Raw genomic sequence first — 20,562 nt, 5'->3', positions numbered from 1 at the left:
TCAACACAAAGATCCTCTCTTATAAGCCAGATCAGCAATCCCAAACTGATAGACAAGGAACAGTATTTTGTGAGATGTTAAAACACACCCAGAATATTCTTCCCAAAGCCTAAGTTTGAGGAATCTGTTTTGTTCACTCAAAAATTACCAGTGCGGGGTATAACAAATGGAAAAGGCTCCTCTTTACTGTGCAACTGCATTTCTGGAAAGTAATTAGTCTGAGGGAGAAGGGGCTTGGGAAGTGCTGCAGGTTCCAGTTTGAGGGGAGACTGCAAATGACTCTATGTGGGTAATTTACTCGAGTTGTCTGATTTCCACAAATACTCTGTAACCAAGCCAATGCACAGGCAAACAAGTGAAAAATCTAACTTTTCCAGGCAACAGTTTCTTCGGTGTTTATGTGGTCTTTGTGTGATGAAAGCACGTGAGTGTGCAGGTGTGCCCATCTAAGCAAGGGCACACGGAGGCCTGAGGATGATGGCTGCCTTCCTGCTGGGGCTACAGGCACACGTAGTAGCCTCACCCAGCATTATATATGGGTGCTGTTATTCAAACTCAGCAGGTCCCCTGGTTTTCAGAGCAAGTACCCTTGCCCATAGAGCCACCTACCGAACCCCACCCAGAGATTTTTAAAAATAGAGGCATCCAACTGAAAGCCCCCAGTCAGATCTTTTCCTGAGCAGGTAATGGTGGAGAGGACGAGCCATCTCCACAGCTGCATCTCTCCAAGAGAGATGAGGTGGATGGACCAGCCTCTTTTTGGTGGTACTAATATTTTAATTGTTTGCAAACTAACCTATTGCATAAAAGTTACAGTCTTCTTTCTGATAGCCATCTGCATTTAGAGGGCTGCCTCTCGTTGCGAAGGAACCAAAACTAAAGCCTCCACTCTTCGATAGCATTTATTAGCACTGCAGTGGAGTCTCCCTTGAGGTCTCCCATTTATTTATGGATATATGTTATGGTTAGAGAAGCAACTTCATTGAGTTATTATATATGTGTATGCCCAACTATGACCCTTACTCAATCCAGGAATCTAATAGTCACATTATGTTCACTGTCATTTAGTTTCTTATCCAAACATGCCCCCTTCCCTCCTTTTAAAATATGTGCCTTGATAGAGTGGGAAGAAAATAAAAGACAAAACATCAAGGGCTTGCTACAAAGGAGAAGCCTAGAAAAGATTAAAATCCCCACGCAGCTCTGCTCAGTTGCTGTCTGTGAGCGGAGGCACAGTGCTCACACGGGCAGCACTCTGCCCAGTGGTGTCTTGGTCAAGGTGGTGTGAAAGCCCTTGAGGGTTTCTGTGACTGTTGGAGGCGCTGGGAACCCATTTAAGGAATCCACTCGATGTTCAGGCACCGTGCTATGAATGCAAACATATCTGAAACTTCTTCTATCACTTTAGCAGTGGGCTTCCCGGCCCCATGGCCAGCCTTGGTGTCCACGTGGATGAGTAAGGGGTTGCTTTGCTTCCGGCTGCGGCCCACGATGTACTGGAGCGTGGCGATGAATTTGAGGGAGTGCAGTGGTACCACCCGGTCGTCGTGGTCAGCAGTGAGGAGAAGCATGGAAGGGTACTGGATGCCATCTGCCTCTGGAAGCTTCACATTGTGCAGAGGTGAGTACCTACAAAGCAGAGGTGCTTCTGTGAGGATGGTACAGAGAGCAGAGTGACTACAGAGAACACGAGGACAGTGCTGCACCAGGACCCTCCAGCTTTACCAGCCGAACCTATGAAACAGAACATGAGGGCCCCAGCGGCCTATGCTGCCATCATTTAGGCCATGACTAGCAAGGGTTGCCGGAAACTGGGGAGCTGGGTCGTTAACCTTACAGCTGCATAAGAAAGGAAGTCATGCAGCTGCTGAAATAATGGGCCAGTTTTGAGTTTAACATTCCTGTATTAACTACCTAGCTGTTTCTCTCTTGCTGAAGGACTTGGAACCTGCAATGTTCTCGGCACTTCAACAGCTCTCACACTGTACCCAGGCAAGTGCTGCTGCTGTGGGAAGGACATGCCTATTCTCAGGGACCGCTGCTAATCTGCACACTGAGAGGAGGCGTGGTGTCAGTCCAGCCTAAGAGACTACATCTGTCCAAAGGAGAGAAAGTAGGAGACACGCTTGAGGCAGACAGCAAGTCTAACCTGTGAGTGGATTAAGAAGGGTTTTAAGAAGAAAAGAATTGAGTGAAAGAATGATTGACAACAGTGTAATGACAGAAACATCTAGGTATATTTTCTTTACATTTTGCCCATTTTTCACAACTCTGCACTAATGCATATAGTAATTTGTGTCAGTACAGACTGAAAATGCGAAGTGTGAAAACAGCCTAAATTCTGCTCAATTGATCACATGAGGTCCACGCAGTGTGAGGCTCAGGTTCCCACAGTAAGGGAGTAGACGTCAGCGCGTAGGTCTAACCAACCCCCACATGTGGGTCAGTTCTCTGCAGCATGGAAACCCTGCCTGAGGTTCTGCAGGGGGGACAACTCTTGGTAAGCTACAGGGACACGTCCAGGAGCCCTGCTGATGCGCAGGGCTGAGCTCTGCGCTCACTCACTAGCTGCAGGTAAAAGGAAGGTTCAGCCTGGATGAGCAATCAGAACACTGAAATCTGAAGTAGGATTGCCATAAATTCTTCAAAAACCTTCTCTCCCCTTTGAAATTACTTAGAGAGCATAAGATGCTGTGGGACATTCTGATGTCTTTGGCACACAGTTCAAAGTTCATCATTTAAAGGTCTTGGTCCCCTAGGTGCACATCTCCAGTTACTCTGAATTATGGCTTCTTTGGACACAGTTACACCAGTAAGCACCAGTGAGTAACCACGGTGTTCAGTGAGCTTTTCCCCCTCTGAGAATAAAATGTAGTTGTTGCAAAGCATTTAATTAGACACTTCAGGTGAAGTTCTAAGGAGGGAAGTTAACTACAAAAAAAACCCCAAAATGACAAATTAAAAAATGTTTTGAATCAAAATTTATAATAATTTTTCTTAGAAGACTGAAATGGGAAACAAGTTTCTCGTATCAGCCTGAGGGAATTCCTAAATACAGCTGATGAGTAACCTATAAGTGTTAGCGTGGGATGTGAAGAGCCACAGAGAAAGAAAACGTCTCACTCACTCACTCACTGCTAGCCCCAAAGCTGTCAAGGTTATGAATAAAAGAAGTGTATAAACTAATGCATCTAATTTCAAATATTTGTGGGCATACTGACCACAAAAGTGGTTTCACTGTGCTCTATGCTCTTGTTTAAGAAAGGCAACTGTCTTTAGTGACGTATGGTTTTATACCATTTTCTATGAATTCTTGGTTCTGGAAGTAACAAATGACTCTTGTGTCACCAGCAGTGTGTACTGCCCTGGCTCAGCTCTCTGCTAGCAGTGTCTCAAGGCCCTTAAGGTGTGAGCAGTCAGCACTTCTGTTAACACTGGGGAAGAATTAGAGCCTCCAGTTCTGAGCAGAATTCAGTCTCACACAGCTATGGGCTAAGGTCTCCATTTCTTCATGGCTATGAATCATAGTGGGTCTCGGGTTCCAGAGGACCCTTCTGTCACCTGAAAAGCACCTTCACAGCATGACCTATATTAGTGTTTGACAGGAATCTTAGATAATGGAAAACAGTAAACCTGGGGCAGAGCACTTGTCTAGCACGTGCAAGGTCTTAGATTTAATCCCCAGCACTACAGATAAACAAAACCTAGGGAAGACAGGAGGGTGCGACCATCTCTGTGACTCTGCTGCAGACAATGGTCACTATTTAGCATATAGCATATAGGCAAATATTAACAAAAGCGTACCTGAGAAGCCATTCAAAGTGCTGCTTGCTGTCCGAGCACCCGTAATCAGTGGTCCAGGCATGACCAATGGTAAACTTGTGGAACTTCAACATGTCCATCACTCCAACCTGGGCAATCACACAACCAAAGAGGTCTGGACGCTGATTTGCACAAGCAGCTAAAAAGCAAGAGAGAAAAAAGAGAAGCTGTTTATAATTAACCATCTAGATGAACCAGTTCTTCGTATCTTCAGGACGCTGGTTGCTTCATCCTTGGAACACAAGCAGTTTTCAGAAATAATTCAGGCATGGGTTCCCCCCACCAGCCCAAGGGAGAAGGCGGGGTCTTGCCAGATAAACCAAAACCGCAGCAGACTGGTGGATGACACGGATCATGTGGTATTTGCAAGGTTCTTTCCCTCTAAGCTTTGGATTCACCTGTAGTTCTGTTGAACCTCTTATTTATAGTTCAGAATAGATCTAGAATCTGACTACATATCTTCCAGAGCCACAGCCCAGTCCAGTGAGGCCTCTCAGCTGTTCAGCTCCTTAGTCCCGACCTTCTGCCCATCTGCTCAGGACTCCCAAAACTTCCTGTTTCTCAGAGCAGAGTGAGAACTAAGGCTGCATCCAAAGTCTGTGCTGTCTGGTTTGGCTTTGGGACACCTACCTGGCCTCTGTCACCTTTTGCCTGAACAGCCCATGTTAGCCTGCGGGCCTTGGTTTATGTCTGACTCATCTGAACAGAAAGAAAGCTCTGTGAAGGCAGAGGCATCTGCTATGCCTAACCCTGAAGATAGGCTTGGCATTTCTTGAGGTCTAATAAAATTCGTGAGCTGCCCAATGTGAGTCTTAAGAATCCAACTTGAGCCCTCTGAAAGATCAGGAAGTCACCTCACTCAGCCCCACCCTTTCCGAATTTACACAATTTTAGACAACTAGAGTCTTATATTCATGAGCTAGTTGTGCACTTACTTAGAAGTGCCTGAGATTTACCCTGTCCTCACACATTTCAGGCAAACCTTTTGCTGTCACTGGACTTACAAGGCCATGTTCTATTGGGGAAAAGCACAAAAACCCATGTTTTGACATGCTCCACATGTTTCAAAGATAAATAACATTCAACCCCAAACTCCCAAGAACAGCGGACTGAACACTGTCTTGTATTTGTGCTGTTTACACATGTACCAGGGAACAACCTTAAACACACTGGATGAGGACTCAGCCTGCCATGCACGAGTCCATGAGTATGCCAAGTGCTACTGAGGGAACAAAGTAAAATTTCACTAGCCACGCAATTAGAAAAGTACCAGGTTTAACCGGGTATCAATATTTCTTGTAAAGTGACAGGAGGGAGCGAGCTATCCTCGGTGTTCTTTAATTAAGATGTGGACAGTAATAGTACATCTACTTCACCAGGTGCTCAGCAAATGTGAAGTATCCATACCAACCATTCCCTTCACTTCAGCATTACTAACTAAAGTATGGGTTCCTTGTGAGTACCTATCTCTGTGCCCATGCATTTAGCATCTGACAGCATAGGTTTGATGAAAAGAGACTCCCATCTCACTGGGTGTGAGTGGCGGTCAGGTTCAGCGAGGGCTTCCCAGGTGTGTCTCCAGCTGGTACTGTGTAAAATGGTCAGGGCAGGCTGAGTTTACTCAGCATGATGAAGGTTCAGAGGCTCAAATGAAACTGAGTTTTGCTGTCTGAACTACTCTCATCTGTGACCCTCAGGGTAAAATTGTGTGAAAACCCTTAGTGGACCAGCTAGCTACTGAGTGAATGAATGAAGGCAGCTCTCACCCACTAAGAGGCCCCCGTTGGAGCCTCCATTGATGGTAAGCCTCTTGGAAGACGTGTAGCCTTCTTTGATGAGATACTCAGCAGCACATTGAAAGTCATCAAAGCAGTTTTGTTTGTTGGCCAAGATACCACCTGCAAAGTGAATGACAATGAAAAACAGCACAGAAAGCAAGCCTGAACTACATGGAGGTTTCCACTGCTGACCAACGTCAACAATGGCTGCTTATAAGCCACACTGACAGAAATGCCTCAATTTAACTTTTATGGAAACCTTAGCAGTGCCATACAGTGAATTTGTATTTTATCAACAAACTGTACAACTTACAAGAGAAAAAGATGATCTGTTCTATGAGAGAAAGGGGACATAAAAAGAATCACTGCTCTGAGATGCTGGGTGAGACATGGACCACCAGCCCGCTGAGCTCCAGCTAGCACACACCAGCAGCGCTGGTGGCAAGGGCTGCACATGCTTCCTGCCCTGGAGAACTCACCCTTCCTCTGTGTGGGTTTTAGAGAGAGAGATGGCACAGCTGTGCTCAGCCACTAACTTAATGGGAAAGCTGGGATGAGGAGATGCTGGAGCAGAGCACACTGGGAACTTCTGACTGCCACATGTCTCCCCAGGGACTCATCGGAGCATCATCACCTATCAACTGGATGTAGCCCCTACCTAGGTACAAAGCCAAAGAAATCACTCAGCAGAAAGGTAGAAGTGAAGGCCTCAAAGTAGCAGATGTCTGAAGTAACTGCCTCAGAATGAACAAAGAGCAGACCCAGATCTAATTAGATATTCAAGATTAACCACTTGTGCAGAAATTCAATTAAACATGAAGCAGTGCTACTGAAAGAATTTTTTCACATCAAAACAAATGTTATTAAGATTTTAATAAGCAATTACCGGTGAATTAGAACAGCTAGGATACTTAAGTTTCCAGGAACAATACCATTTGGTGTATATGTCTATTTTTAAAAGCGCATTACATTTTAAGCTCAATGAACAGAATGAGAATTAGATGCATTAATGTTCTGCAAACTGGGCTATAACTGGAAAAGGCCCCCTTCTGGTCCTTTACTGACTTTCTGAGGCAGTCAAAAAATAACTTAGCTTTAGTCAAACTCCGACTTGCCTCCTCCCAAGGATTTGGACAATGGTTGGTTTAATTAATGAATGAGTGTAGAATTAGACCAGGGCCAAAGCATCCTCCCTGTTAGACCACAGGGTCCACTCTCCCAGAGGGAGAATCTGGGAGAATCTGGAGTTGGCCTCCGGATCATGGTTCATAGCCAGGATATGTGTGTGAATAACTACACACAAAATTAGATGAATCAAAGGGTCTATCTAGTCTTAGCCTATGAATTTGAAATGTAAGTCAAATTTATGCTACGTGTACATTTTCTTTTCCTTTGTTCAGTCATCTTTTCATATCATAGTATGTATTTAGTGTTATCTACTATCAAGTAAAAATCACATAGTCACTTCTATGTTGTTTCAAATATAGACGCCTGGGCATGTTAGAAGCACTCAGCCCTTCTATGATGCTCCTGTAGTTTGGGTGATGTCAGAGACTCCATTGAGTCTGTGCTGGTCACAATGGTCAGGCCTTGCCTTTGCATCTCAGTACCTACCAGGCAACGAGAACAATCTTTTTATAGGTTCACTTTTGTTCCTAAACTGATGTGGGAAACCAGAGCCCTAGGCCTTGGACAGTGGAGAAGAAGGGTCTCATGTTCCTGCAGTGAGAGAAGATGCTGATGACAATTCCTAGCTCTAGGGACCACTCGGCCATGTGGTAAATGACGGCAGACTTTGGGAAATGTGAGGCAGGAGGGAGAGCTGTCTACGCTCTCCACCACTACCAATGAACAGACCATAGCAATGGAGCAAGGGAAGAACAATTCTGCTTGCATGGAAGTCTGGACAAGGTATGGGGGCTCCAGACAGAAAGAATGAAGAGACAGGGCTTTAAATGAATGACTATCAACAAAAACCCAATCCTGGCCCTTAAGGAATGAAACTGGAACTAGTACACATGCTCCATGAGACCAGGAAACAGATACAGACAAACCAGAAAGGAAAGGGGCTAAATCCTGGTGTCTAAGTTACTTAGCCTTCCCAACACAATGCTAGGGCACGTGGGCAGCCAGGATGGGCACACACAAGGAGCAGGATAGGCACAGGACTGTTCCTTTTTCTTAGCAGGACCTGACCTGCTTTGAAACCTCTTTCGAGATAGCTAGATAATGCCAAACTGAAAAGCAAGGCCATCAGGCAAACTAGATACCAGAAGCCTCCACAGACTACCTCCTACAGCACCTCAGGTGCTGCCAAAAAAAACAAAAATTCCATCATGTCTTATGAGGAATATGTCTGGAAAATTGTGCTTCATTATCCTAGACTGCAAAGGAAAATAACACACAAAGAGAGCTGTTTTCACTGGGGGAGTAGTGTGTTCGATGAGGAGGAAAAGGGCTCTCACTGCTCTGCCCCGGCAATTCAAACAGGAAGGCCAGCATGACTTAAGCTGGAGTCAGCCCAGTCTCTTGGCTCTGCAGAAAAACTGTCCTACCTTTATGCCACGTCTCTCCATATTCACCACCACCTCTGATGTTAGCCACTGCGAGGACGCCACCCATGTGTCTCACAAAAATCAGCCTGGACACACTGAGAAATAGTGAAAACAGTTTAATCTTCCAGCAAGCACCAAGACTCCTCCCTCCACCTCAAAGTGAAATTGTATCCTAAGAACAATCCATGTAGCACAGCATCCCAATAGAAGCCTGATATTTTTATATTACCTGATTAAAGTAAAAGAGGTGTAACTTCTGATTACTCTTTGCCTGAAAAGCTCATACACGTTCATGAACAGTATATTTCACTTTGCTGAACTGGTAAATAATCCATTGTGCAATTCATAATGCAGATATTATATAGAAACAACCAGAGACCCCTGCTTCCCACTGATCTACCTTTGTAGTGATTGCCATGGCAAACAAAAGCATTGGGCCAGGAGGGAGTGGTGCTGGACGCCCAGTCCCTCCTGACATCAGACCCGAAAATAGGCAACACCCTGTCTAAACTGCTCAACTTGTACTTTAAGTGCATTTCCCCACATCTAAGGAATTTAGAGAGTAACTAGACAACTCAGGGTGTGCAAGGACGAGAGACCACATAAAACTGGAGAGGAACAAGCCTCAGGCTGGATGTTCTAGAAATGAAAGACACTTTTAACATGGACTGTCCAGAAAACACAATACTATGCCTTTTGGAAACACTGGGTTTTGTTTCCTTTTTCTTTTTGCTCTGACCCTAAAAGTGTGCAGCGACATCTTTTGGTTAAAATTATTTTGCTTTGAACTCTATTTCTGATGCCATCCTTCCTTTTATGAGAGGTGAGGGCAGGGTCACTGGAAGAGGAAAGGGAATTAGAGTGAGGTAGATACAATTAGACTAACCATGACCAACTAGCCAAAATGACTTGGAGATTTAGTCCTTTATATTTTCAGGCATCTCTGATGGGTCACTCTTGATTCCTAGCCTAGAGGTCTAAAAAGAACTCACTGTACAGATGGACAGATTGCCAGCTTTAGACATGGTAGATCTACCTAGGTACCACTGGGATGAAGGGAATGCAGAACAGAGAGCGCACATGTCCTGCTATTCCCTGATGAATCATGTGTCATCATCCCTGACGTACAAGGCACTCTTACTGGAAATTGCATATAAAGAGTGGCAAACAATGCCATATTTAGGTTAATCTAACAGATACTGACTAGCTTGAGTTTCCAGATAAGTGCCTCAGAATCAACATGGCCTGTGACTGGACCACTGAGATATGGCTGAGATATGCGATGGCAGCCCAGAGAAGGGCCCAAGCAGAGAGACTGCTATCTTTCAGCCTGACTTTAGCTGTGCCCTCAGAGTGCCACCCCTGTGACACACCACTGGAGTCCACATCATGAATACTGCTCTGATCACGATTTTATACAAGAGCTCCCTTGGTCTGCCATCCAAAGTAAACAACCAACTCCTTGGTGTAGTCCAGGCTCACTTAAAAGATTCTGAGGGCACCGGCCACCTTTGAAACTCATTAAATCTAAACTAATGAGCAGTTTCAGCTACTGAATGACCAAAGCGAGACAACAGCTTCCATGGAGTCAGGTTTAAGATGGCTGGCTGATGGGAATGAATTAGCATGTCCCAGTCATCATGAGCCCACAAACAGAAAGAATCCTGGTGAGTCTGGGAAGCAGATGTCAAATGAGGCACTATTCAAACTGCTGCTATAAGTACCAACTCCTTTTATTAAAAATACTCAAAGAAAATGTCATTTCATACTAGGAATAGGATACTGAAGTTGTAAAAACTGACAGAAGCTATTTAAACATAAACAAATAATAGCGATGGAAATATGTAGATATGAACATCCATTATCTGAGAAAAAAATCACAGAACAGTTTAAAATGGATGAGCCATTAGAGTACCCATAAAATGTATTTATGGCTAAATATGAACACGACTGTACCATTAGCTAGAAGGCACTCCTCGAAAGAACTGCAGAGGAGAGTGGCACGCTAGCCAATGGCACACCCTGAGGACAGGAATGTCTTCCTAAGAACTCAAGTGATGGTAGACCGCACAGATACTTCTTGAATAATATTTCCCATTGAAGACATCAAATAATAACAACAATAATAATGTATGTCTTTTAAAGGTCCTATGGTTCCTAAGCAAAAATTCAAGAAGCTATCTGAAAGTCCTGCCCCTCTACAAAATACCAAGCAGGCAAGAACCTCGTGACTTAGCAGACCCCGCTATGTGCAGAAGGTCATGTGCATGTCAAGTGTCCCATGCTTACCTGTAGTTGGGTGTGATGGAGATGTTGAAGCCACCATAGCCATATAAGAAAGCAGGGTGTGAGCCGTCCAACTTTATGCCTTTTTTATGCACAATAAACATTGGAATCTTGGTGCCGTCCTTGCTAGGGTAAAAAACCTACAGCAAAGGAAAGCAGAGGCCTTAGCATGATGTGGAAAACACGCGCAAGGTTTATAGGTGAACAAGAAAAATCACTGAGTTCTCCGTTCAATGTGTACGGCTGCAAGATGAATATCTAGTACTGCCGAAGGGCACATGTCACAGTGAGACACATTTTCATTTCATACAGACAGGTGAGTGCAGAAAGCATGGATCTGGAAACTGGGAGGTGTCTGGCCTCTCAACCCATCGCTAGCTAGGTGCTCTTGGGAAGGCTGCTCACCTTCCCCAGTCTCACTGTTAGCCCGCCATGTCCATCACACCCATCTCAGAGCCTTCATGGAGCGGGCATTCAATCCTCTGCTGCTCACCCCCTCAGCCCTAGAAAGCCAGACTCTGCCGATCAAGTTAATCTAAGGTGACTTCTTGTCTTGAAGACAAATTTCATGTTCAACTTCCTCTGTAAAGGTCAAGACACTCAATATGTCTTCATTTTTCTATTTTCAACTATTAAACAAATGTTAGTGGAACAAAATAGTTTAGCTCAGAGAGCTGACAGCAACATCATGGAATCCTATTATTCTTGGCTAAACAAAGCCATTTTCTCAGTGTTGGTAATTAAGCCTCATAAACCTTTTCTAAATCTGAGTCATCTAGGGCAAGTTCAGTCAACATTTCCATATTCATTACTTTTGGGATAAAGGATTAAAAGAAAAGGATAAGGAAGGGAACATTAAATGCTACTCAAGCGATAAGCCATAGACTAAGTGATAAGCTACAGACAGCAGATAAACAAAAATGCTGTAAATAGCTTTCTCTTTGAGCAAACATGGTATTTTACCCCAACTGACATTGGGAAGAGGTCTGGCTCAGCTAGGCTAGAAAAATCCTGCTGCCCTTGGCCACACAGGGGAGGGCACTGAGAGTCTAGTGGTTCTCAACCTGTGGATCTCAATCCCTTTGTCACATATCAGATATCCTGCATATCAGATATTTACATCACAAATTCATAACAGTAGCAAAATTACAGTTATGAAATAGCACAGAAATAATTTTATGGTTGGGATCACCAATACACGAGGAACTGTATTAAAGGGTCACAGCTTTAGGAAGGCTGAGAACCAGATAATCCATGCACTTTTATTTAGAGTTACTGCTTCTTAGGAATTCTTTGGAAGCTTCTTAGGGTACAGCTCTGTACCAGAAAACTGCCTCCAAGTCTCTGGAAACAAAAGGAGCAGGGAGAGAGGAGTGGGCAGGATGGGGATTAAGGGACAGGTGTTACAGGGTAGTGGCATCCCGGCTGAAATTTTGTCATCTTGACATGTTAGGGTCATCTGGGAAGAGGAATCTCGGTTGAAAAAATAAAATAAACAAGTAAAACAGAACAGAATGTCCACACTGTGTTGGAGGGCCCAGCTCACTGTGGGTGATGCCACTGGCTGGGCAGCTAGTCCTGGATGGTGTAAGAAAGGCTGAGCAAGACACAGGGAGCCATGTGGAGCAAGCTGGTAGGCAGCACTCCTCCACGGTTCTCCTGTAATTTCTGTCCCGAGCTCCAGCTCTGGCTTCCCTCAGTGACAAACTATGTGGAGGCCAAGAAAACCCTTCCACTTCCAAGCTGCTTATGGTCACAGTGTCTTTAACACAACAATAGGAAGCAACTAGAGCAACTAGACTGTGGCAAGTACCCATCTGGTTTAAACAAAATTCTTAAAATTGTTGTTAAAAATTTTGTTTCTAACTACTGTGGAGACGTGGACTAGATATGGCAGTTTATGAATCATGGATGAGCCTCTGCAGATTTTCAATTGGTCAGAGGGGACAGTTTTGTGTAAAGTTACTTTGGCTGGGACAGTGAATACAGAGAAGGAACCACCCGAGAAGCTCTGGCGTCCATGGAACAAAGGAGAAGTGTGTCACATCATAATGGAAACATCTGTGCAAAACTTAGTGTTCCTCCAGCTATGCACAAATGACGAACTGTTCCCAGGCCCTGTCCAGCTGACCCTCCCTCAAGCTCTCGGCTGTCACTCAGGCAGGTGAACAGCCGTTCCTCTCTTCAGATGCTCACTTTCTCCCGGCTGTGAAACATTTCCTGTTCCATCCCATAAGACTGCCATTGCCTAGAGTTGGCCGGCCACCTCCAATCTCACCTGGCTCTAGGACTACAGCATACGTTTAGTGTTACGAAAAGCCCAAACAAGCCACACATGTCTTTAGTGAAGAGATTTTATTCTTAAAATACACACACTGCACCGGGCGTTGGTGGCGCACGCCTTTAATCCCAGCACTCGGGAGGTAGAGGCAGGTGGATCTCTGTGAGTTCGAGACCAGCCTGGTCTACAAGAGCTAGTTCCAGGACAGCCTCCAAAGCCACAGAGAAACCCTGTCTCGAAAAAACCAAAAAAAAAAAAAAAAAAAAAAAAAAAAAAAACAAAAAAACAAAAAAACACACACTGCTCCTTTTCTACCAATAACTGAGCCTAAACTAAAGCCCAATTCATATGTGAGCATTTTGGAAACTGGCATTAAAAGGACTGGAGAGATGACTCAGTGGTTAAGAACACTGGCTGCTCTTCCAGAGGACCTGGGTTCAATTTCCAGCACTGACCTGGTAGCTCACAAGGGTCTGTAACTCCAGTTCCAGGGGACCTGACAACCTCTTCTGGCCTCTGAGGGCACCATGCACACACAAGGTACAGAGACATACACACAAGTAAAACACCTACATTAAAAACTAACCCCTCCCCCACCCCCAAGGAACAGTAAGTCCATACTGGGGGCTTTCTGATTCATCTTGATTGGAACTGAGTATCTATGAAACACCATTTATGATCTGCAGACTTGGTGCATTTCCTGGATACTGCTCGCCTAGGCAAAGTATCGGTTTCAAAGCTCTGAGGACATTCAATTCTTTGTCTTTGGCTGTCAGCTTTCCTCTCCAGTTTAGGATTCCTGGTCAGCCCTGTGACTGTCACTAATTCCTGAAACCTCTTCATTCTAATCTCAGTCCATAGCTGGACACCCAGGGCATGGCAGTCACTTCATCACAAATTAGCAACATGAGCTTAACCAGTCCCTAAAATTGTGCAGAGAGGCTCCTGTCTCCATGTGAACTCCATGAACTTCTTTTCACATGTCTTTCCTACATGTTTCCTTACGCCCACCCTACCTACCACCTTCCCAAGGAGATTCCGGAGTAACTGCTTCCAATTTCTTTACTTTGTTACATTCTCATCACCCACACTGGCATCCTTACTTTCTTCAGTATCTGACCTATCTTTTTAGAGGCCATCTTATTGGAGTTCTCAAAACACCTTCTCCACCTCCACCTGGCCTCTGCAGCCCTGTGGCAAGAACAATCACCTTACTTTCTCCTCCACTACTGCCCTCTTCCAGTCACCACGTAAGCTTCGGAATTTTCTCCCTTTGCAGGGCACGTAGATAGACTTAAGTGTCTCCAACAAAGCCTTCTGTGTGGCCCTGCTTGCTCTTCAAGTTGCATTTTATCAGCTTCCCTAGGACTGACCGTACACTCACAGCTTACCAGTCTCCTGCCTCCTGTACTCCTCTGGTCTGATTCTTCCAGCTCTTTCAAGAGTCATCAATGAGTACTTTGGTCTTTCCCCTCGCTCTTCTACACAACCTCTATTCATGGCTATGTCCTTCCCCACTTTCCCATAAGCCTAGAAGCATGCCTGCATATACAAATCAGGATCACTGAAAGCATGTCTCCTTTCTCTGCATCTATTCTTTCACTGTCCACTATGGGCACTGCCCTGTAAAGGAATAATGCTTTTTTTTTTTTTTTTGGAAACCTTTTAATGGACAGGAAAATCAAATGCTTATTTGGATCTAGCAGATGCCCACTTGAGAGGCAGGAAAAGCCTGTCATCCTAGACTAATGGCTTATCACACTGCTTCCATTTTCCTGCCAGGGCATAGCAAATGGGCCATCCAATGGACCCAGTTATACAAGGAGCCTGCGATGGGTACATCTTTTACTTAAGTAGACTGTAAGCCCCACCCAAGAGTCTATGTGGACAGATGTCATTTGGAAGCATGGTTAGGTGTCAAGAAAGCTATTTTAGACATGAGTCTACATCAAAGATACTGCAAACAGAAAACAATGCATGGCAATTGTAAGTTAAATAGTGAATAAGAATGCTTTCTCCCCTTAATTTTGTTTCCTTCCCCTTCAAAATTTAATTTTGGAATCCCGAGGGGCTGGAGGAAAGGGCTCTGTCTTTTGTTACTGTAAAGAAGTAGACAAAAGGTGGGCATTCTCTACAGAAGGCTCAGGACCGTAATGTTCTGCAGGACAGCCAGCCTATGCAAAGCTCACCTGCTGTAAGTGCCCAGCCAGCAGCTGAGTGTATCTCTTGTGACAAACCAGCCCACCCAGACCCAGGACTGAGTATCCAGCACACCCAGACCTTGGATAGCAGTTAAGTTGCTCAGGTGCCTGGGATGGTTCCTAAGTGTCAAGATAAGACAGAGAATAGCAGACACTGTTGGACAGGGTTTGCGTGGTTGTATCCAGAGAAGACTTTTACAAGCATGAATAGGTCAGAGCATGGACAGGGCGGTGACAGGCTGTAAAGCCCCCTTTACAAACAGGACACCTGTTTGTAAAGAGGATGTCCTTAGTAAGAGACCACCTGTCTTTGGAACAGTGGCTAATGCTGAGGTGGGGAGCCTGCAGCATGAGCCCTGTCCTGTGGTAAGATGGGACTTGCTCGTGCACTCTCAGTGGAGGGCCAGACCCTGGCCACCTAGGCCATAGAGGACCTGTGTGACTGTCACCTCCACATAAGTTAACTTAGAAATCAAGTGAGCTGTGGAAACAGCCATGCCCAATCACAATGACAAACACGGTAGACCAGCCATGCCTAGAGGAGCAGCATACTGGCTCCAGACTGTGCCCAAAGCCTCAAAGGTCAAGGAGTCTGACTCTAAACTAGGTTACACACACAGTACTGAGTTTTCTGCACTCACACATTCTTCCACTTTTCGGAAAAACTTAAATTGCTCATCTCAGACACTCACAGTAGGGTAAAGGTGAAACTGCACATTGAAACTGGAGAACATTAAGCACAGTGAACTCTGGTAGAAGATGTGCCCCATCAGCCTGACGGCAATTCCAGCACTCCAGGTCTAAGCAGCTGGCACAGTCCTTCATCCTCTCATCTGACAGGCAACAAGGGGAAATTGGCAGCTGCCAATCATCACTGCTGCCCGACAGCCTGTCACCACCCTGTCCATGCTCTGACCTATTCATGCTTGTAAAAAAATCTTCTCTGGATACAACCACGAAAATGTTGCAAACGTCCCCACCTGTGTGGATTGAACAACATTATTTCTATCCTTTCAACAGAGTGTCTGACAGCCTCTAGGGCACCCATGGGACAAATGTCCGCATGTCAGAGATGCTAGCTCTTACTTGCTTTGTTGTCATCACACCCTTCAAATGGAGACTCACAGAAGCCCTTTAAAAGCCCCATTTGACAGAGATGGTGACCACTGTTTGACAATGAGTCTCCTCAGGAAGTTCACCCTGCTCCAGACACCCAGTGCCACCATGTTGGAAAACAAATTCTTAAATAAACACACAAAAAATCTCACTATATACTGTCACATCTTTCTACAAAAGTCAGAATAGTATTTTTAAGATATAACAGACACAATTCATTTCACAGAAGAAACAAAAATGAGAGAAACTCACGAATATAGCCATTCCAACTTTTTAAATAGCTGTCATTATACACTCCGAATTCACGTTGAAAGTTAAGAAACAAACAGATTCTTTTATTTTTATTTATGTCTGTGTATGCACATGTGTGTGTAGGTGCCCTGGTGGCTACAAGAGAACACTGCATCCCCTGGGCCTTGGCAAGAGCAGCAAGTGCTCTTTAACCACTGGCCCTTCCCTCCAGGCCTCCAAATTCTTATGCTGATGGCATTTGAGGGTGATGGCTAGGGGTTGGGGGAAGCTGGGATTAGGTAAAGTCACCAGAGGAGGATTACTGGCTTTCAAAGAGACCTGAGCAGACACCTGCCTGTGTCTTGTCTGTCCCCCCTCCTCTGCCATATCATGACACAGCAATAAAGCCCTCCACTGAGCCAGGCCTCAGGATTCCCAGCTTCCAGAAGCAGGAGTGGAATCAATTACTCTTTACTAGTAAGTCAGTTGTAGGCATTTTGCTTCAGTTATAGAAAATAGACTAAGCAAATAATGAATTGAATTTAAAATAATTTCTAATTTTGCATATTTAAAACCGTGCTCTAATGAGGAGTACATGTGTTTATGAGTGCTAAAGTTGAAAATATTAGACTGCACTAGAAGGCTGTAATCCCATCTGTTCTTCAAGTTCTTACCTTTGGGGGATGGGATGGAATTTAAGAGTCACCCTTGGACAGAAGATATGCAGGCAGTCTATTATAGACTGCTGTGGGGTTTCAAGACATGGATGGGCACCCTTACAATCCTGGAGCGTTTAATTCCTTCAGGGACCCTCCACACAGCTTCTGAAGATATAATAGCCTGCTGTCATTATGAAGTGACAACAATGTATATGGGCTATACTCATTGTCTCAGTGGCCACTCCCCAATTCAGCCTGGCCACAGATTTCTAGGAAAATGGGCTTTTTCCTGCTTCACACTGTGGCATAAGCCCTGCAATAGAAAAGGCAAACTCTGAGCATAGGAGAGAAGGGCGGTGCTGGTGGCACACCTCCACCGTGTGGGCGGCACCTTCGGTGGGTCACCCAGATTTCAGAGTCAGTTGCATAAAAAGCCTGGCAAAACTACAGTGACTATATGACACGATTACAGAAAAACAAACAAAAAACATTGGCACTGCTGTGATCTTGTGAACAGTGAGAGTTCTGTTTTCATTAAGTGTGGGGATGTCCCCATGTGAAAGCAGAAGCCACAGGAAGCACCTTCTGAGGAACAGGCAGACTGCCATGGCTGTCTGCTCACAGCGTGCATGTGTGCGCCCCCTGCTCCTGCATGGGACGAGAGGCTGCACATTGAGGGTTCTGAACCCGGCACCACTGCCATTGATTAGTATCTGCTAAGAGAGTAACAGAAGGACAATTGTAGACCAAGCAAACATTCTAATCTGAATGCCTAGGCCAGCTTGTTCCCGGCCTCAAACCACTGCTGCCTCATGGCATGGCAGCCTGGCCTTCCAAGAGTCTCCCACTTTCAAACTCTGGTTACCTATTCCTGGATTTACTGGGACCTCCCTTTTTTATAAATATGTATTTTATTTTAGTGTGTGTTTGTGTGTGGATGATGGAGGCCAGAAGAGGGAGCTGGGTCCCTGTCCACCAAGCTGGAATTACAGGCAGTTGTGAGCTACCTGATGTGGATGCTGGGAACCAAACTCAGGCCCTCTGGAAGAGCAGCAGTTGCTCCTAACCACCGAGCCATCTCTCCAGCCTCCAAAGCCTCTCCCTTTTAATGTGGGTGACTCCCATTACAGAGGCATTTCCACCCCCCCACCACCCCGCCCCCAGCCAAGACTCTGCCTTTGCCCTTGATGAACCATTCCTAGCTTCAATGTCCTGTCTAGAGAAGCAGCTGTTCCACACTTTGAAAGCCTCAATTCCAACGCCACATTCCTGGCAGCCCATCCTGCTGCAGGCACTTCAAAGGTGCAGGGCAGGCAGGTGTGTTGTTCACCGGGATATTCCTATTCCTGAGAAAGAAACCTCAAGAGTAATGACCATTCTCTTCATTTTGGAGCTTGTTAGAAAATTACTCCTAACCTGAAAGTATTAAATCACCCAGACCACCAGACAACAAACCAACTAACACCAGAAGTTATGGGCCCTGGACACCAAATCTAGTGACAGCAAATTCCCATGGACGCTAAACAGTTTCTGATGTTCAAAAGCAAATAAGATGCCACAGCAGGTAAAAGTGCCTGCTGCAAAGGTTGATGACCCAAGTTCAATACCTGGGACCCATGGTTTTATGTCAAATTGACACTAGCTGAAGTCATCTGAGAGGAGGGAAGCTAAGTTAAGAAAACGCTTCCATAGATTGGGTTGTAGGCGAGCCTGTAAGGTATTTTCTTGATTAGTGATTAATGGTGGAGGGTCCAGCCTATTGTGGATGGTGCCATCCCTGGGCTGGTGGTCCTGGGTCCTATAAGAAAGCAAGATGAGGAAGCCATGTGGAATTGGCCAGTAAGCAGCACTCCTCCATAGCCTCTGCATCAGCTCCTGCCTCCAGGATCTTGTCCTGTATGAGTTCCCATCCTGACTTCCTTCATTGAAAAACACTTTCCTACCCAACTCCCTTTTTGGTCATGGTGTTCCATCTCAGCAACAGAAACCTTAACTAGCACATGTCAAGGAGGGAGTGAACCAACTCCAACAAGTTATTCCCTGTCACAGCCCCACCCCCCTACAAACCACTAAACAAAAGCCAACCCTAAACTGTCTGCCAGTTGGTCTCTCCATTTTTAAGTTTATTAAAATGCACATTGGCATATGTGGACTTGTGTAACAACACCCGTGTAGGGCTTACAGTGTGCCACATGCTAGTGTAAGGACTTAAGAGATTCTCTCCTTTTACCCCAGAAGGATGCTATGACTCCACCCTTTGCAGCCAGAGCACAGTTACACACAGAGGTAGTAACACAGGGAGGGAGGTAACTAGTCTAAGTGTGCTCAAGACTTGTAAACCCAGCTCACAGGAGGATCATTAGCTTAAGACCAGCAGGCTGAGCTACACAGTGAAGTTCTGTCTCAAAGAACAAGGAAAGAGAGATACAAGAGAAAAGCAAAAGAAAACAGGTGAGAAACTCAACCGCAAGCCACAGGTCCCCGAAACGATGGGGCTGAGGTCTAAGTAGGGTTCCTGGCTCCAGACTCCATGTTCTTAGCTACTGTAAACAAGGAATCAGCCACAATCCCTGGCCCCTCCTTCCGGGGTGCTCCTGAGACCTGTGTGGGGTTCCTTCTGTGCTTCCCCAAGGCTGTGCATATCTCTCTGCCTCTGTGTTTAGCATGGTACTTAGAAGAGTCTGTGCTCAGAAACACAGGCTACATGAATGCAGAGACGCATGTCCCAACTGGGCAGTACATTCAATTAAGCGGTGTGGGTATTTTAATGGCTTTTCATTAAAAATCCACACAAATCCAGTAGCCTAGAGTCCAGCTACAAAATTCACACAAATCCAGTAGCCTAGAGTCTGGCCACAAAATCCACACAAATCCAGTAGCCTAGAGTTTGGCCACAAAATGCTTTGCAGGCTGGAAAATAATAAAATTAGCTTCAGCTGAGGGCTGTAAAGATTATATAAGCTTTTTAAGGTCATAAGTTCCCAGCTTATTACTAATAAAGACATTTAACACCTGCCATTTTCCTTCATTTAGCTGTTAACCTATTAATTTAGCAATGCCAGGGCAGAGAGTTTTATGGATCTTAAACTATTTAGCCCTGGTAATTTACTGCAAGAGATTGCACCTGCATCATAAAGCCAACAAGAATATTGAAATTCATTTCAAATTCTTATTAACTCAAAACTATAGCGGAACACTTATTTACTATATTAGAAAATGCAATAAATAACCAAAATGCTCTGACTAGAACATTCAATTACATAGCAGAAGGGAGCTGTGTGGCTTAAATTTTGGTGGCCAGTAGTTATTCACTCCTTAAGAAGGCAAACTATTAAAGTGATCCAGATGTTAGTGAGGGGAAAAGGGAGAGGGTCTGTGCATTCCACAGCAGCATGGGGGGTGGATTAAACAGGACAACATAAAGAGCAGCCCTTAATGGATGGCTCTGCCAAATGTCCTTGAAATACAACCCCAGAATAATGTCCAGTGACCACTATTTTATTTGCATATTCAACATAAAACTCACACTCAGTGTGAGACACTGAGGAGCAAGGATACACAAAAGAGTTTTCCTGGCAGAAAACAAATGGCCAGAATCGGAAGGAGTGACTCTGGTGTTGGGAAAACCTAAGG

At 45.0% G+C, this 20,562-nt stretch overlaps 1 protein-coding gene across 2 annotated transcripts in view; it reads right to left on the bottom strand.

Annotated features, from left to right (window-relative positions):
• Window positions 1-884: 884 nt before the first annotated feature.
• The window catches only part of Prep (prolyl endopeptidase), a 96,847-nt gene continuing 77,169 nt past the window's right edge, over window positions 885-20,562 (bottom strand). For both annotated transcript variants that reach the window (XM_027401900.2, XM_027401901.2), the window contains 5 exons: window positions 10,445-10,581; window positions 8,156-8,250; window positions 5,589-5,720; window positions 3,805-3,961; window positions 885-1,629 (listed from right to left, as the gene is read on the bottom strand). In XM_027401900.2, coding sequence (XP_027257701.1) covers window positions 1,335-1,629; window positions 3,805-3,961; window positions 5,589-5,720; window positions 8,156-8,250; window positions 10,445-10,581 — 816 coding nt within the window. In that variant the 3' untranslated portion in view covers window positions 885-1,334. The remainder of the gene's footprint in view (window positions 1,630-3,804; window positions 3,962-5,588; window positions 5,721-8,155; window positions 8,251-10,444; window positions 10,582-20,562) is intronic.

Source organism: Cricetulus griseus, chromosome 2, assembly GCF_003668045.3.
Source record: "Cricetulus griseus strain 17A/GY chromosome 2, alternate assembly CriGri-PICRH-1.0, whole genome shotgun sequence".
Lineage (NCBI taxonomy): Eukaryota > Metazoa > Chordata > Mammalia > Rodentia > Cricetidae > Cricetulus > Cricetulus griseus.
The sequence above is the reverse complement of the archived record's forward strand: the minus strand, read 5'-3'. Positions and strand labels throughout refer to the sequence as shown.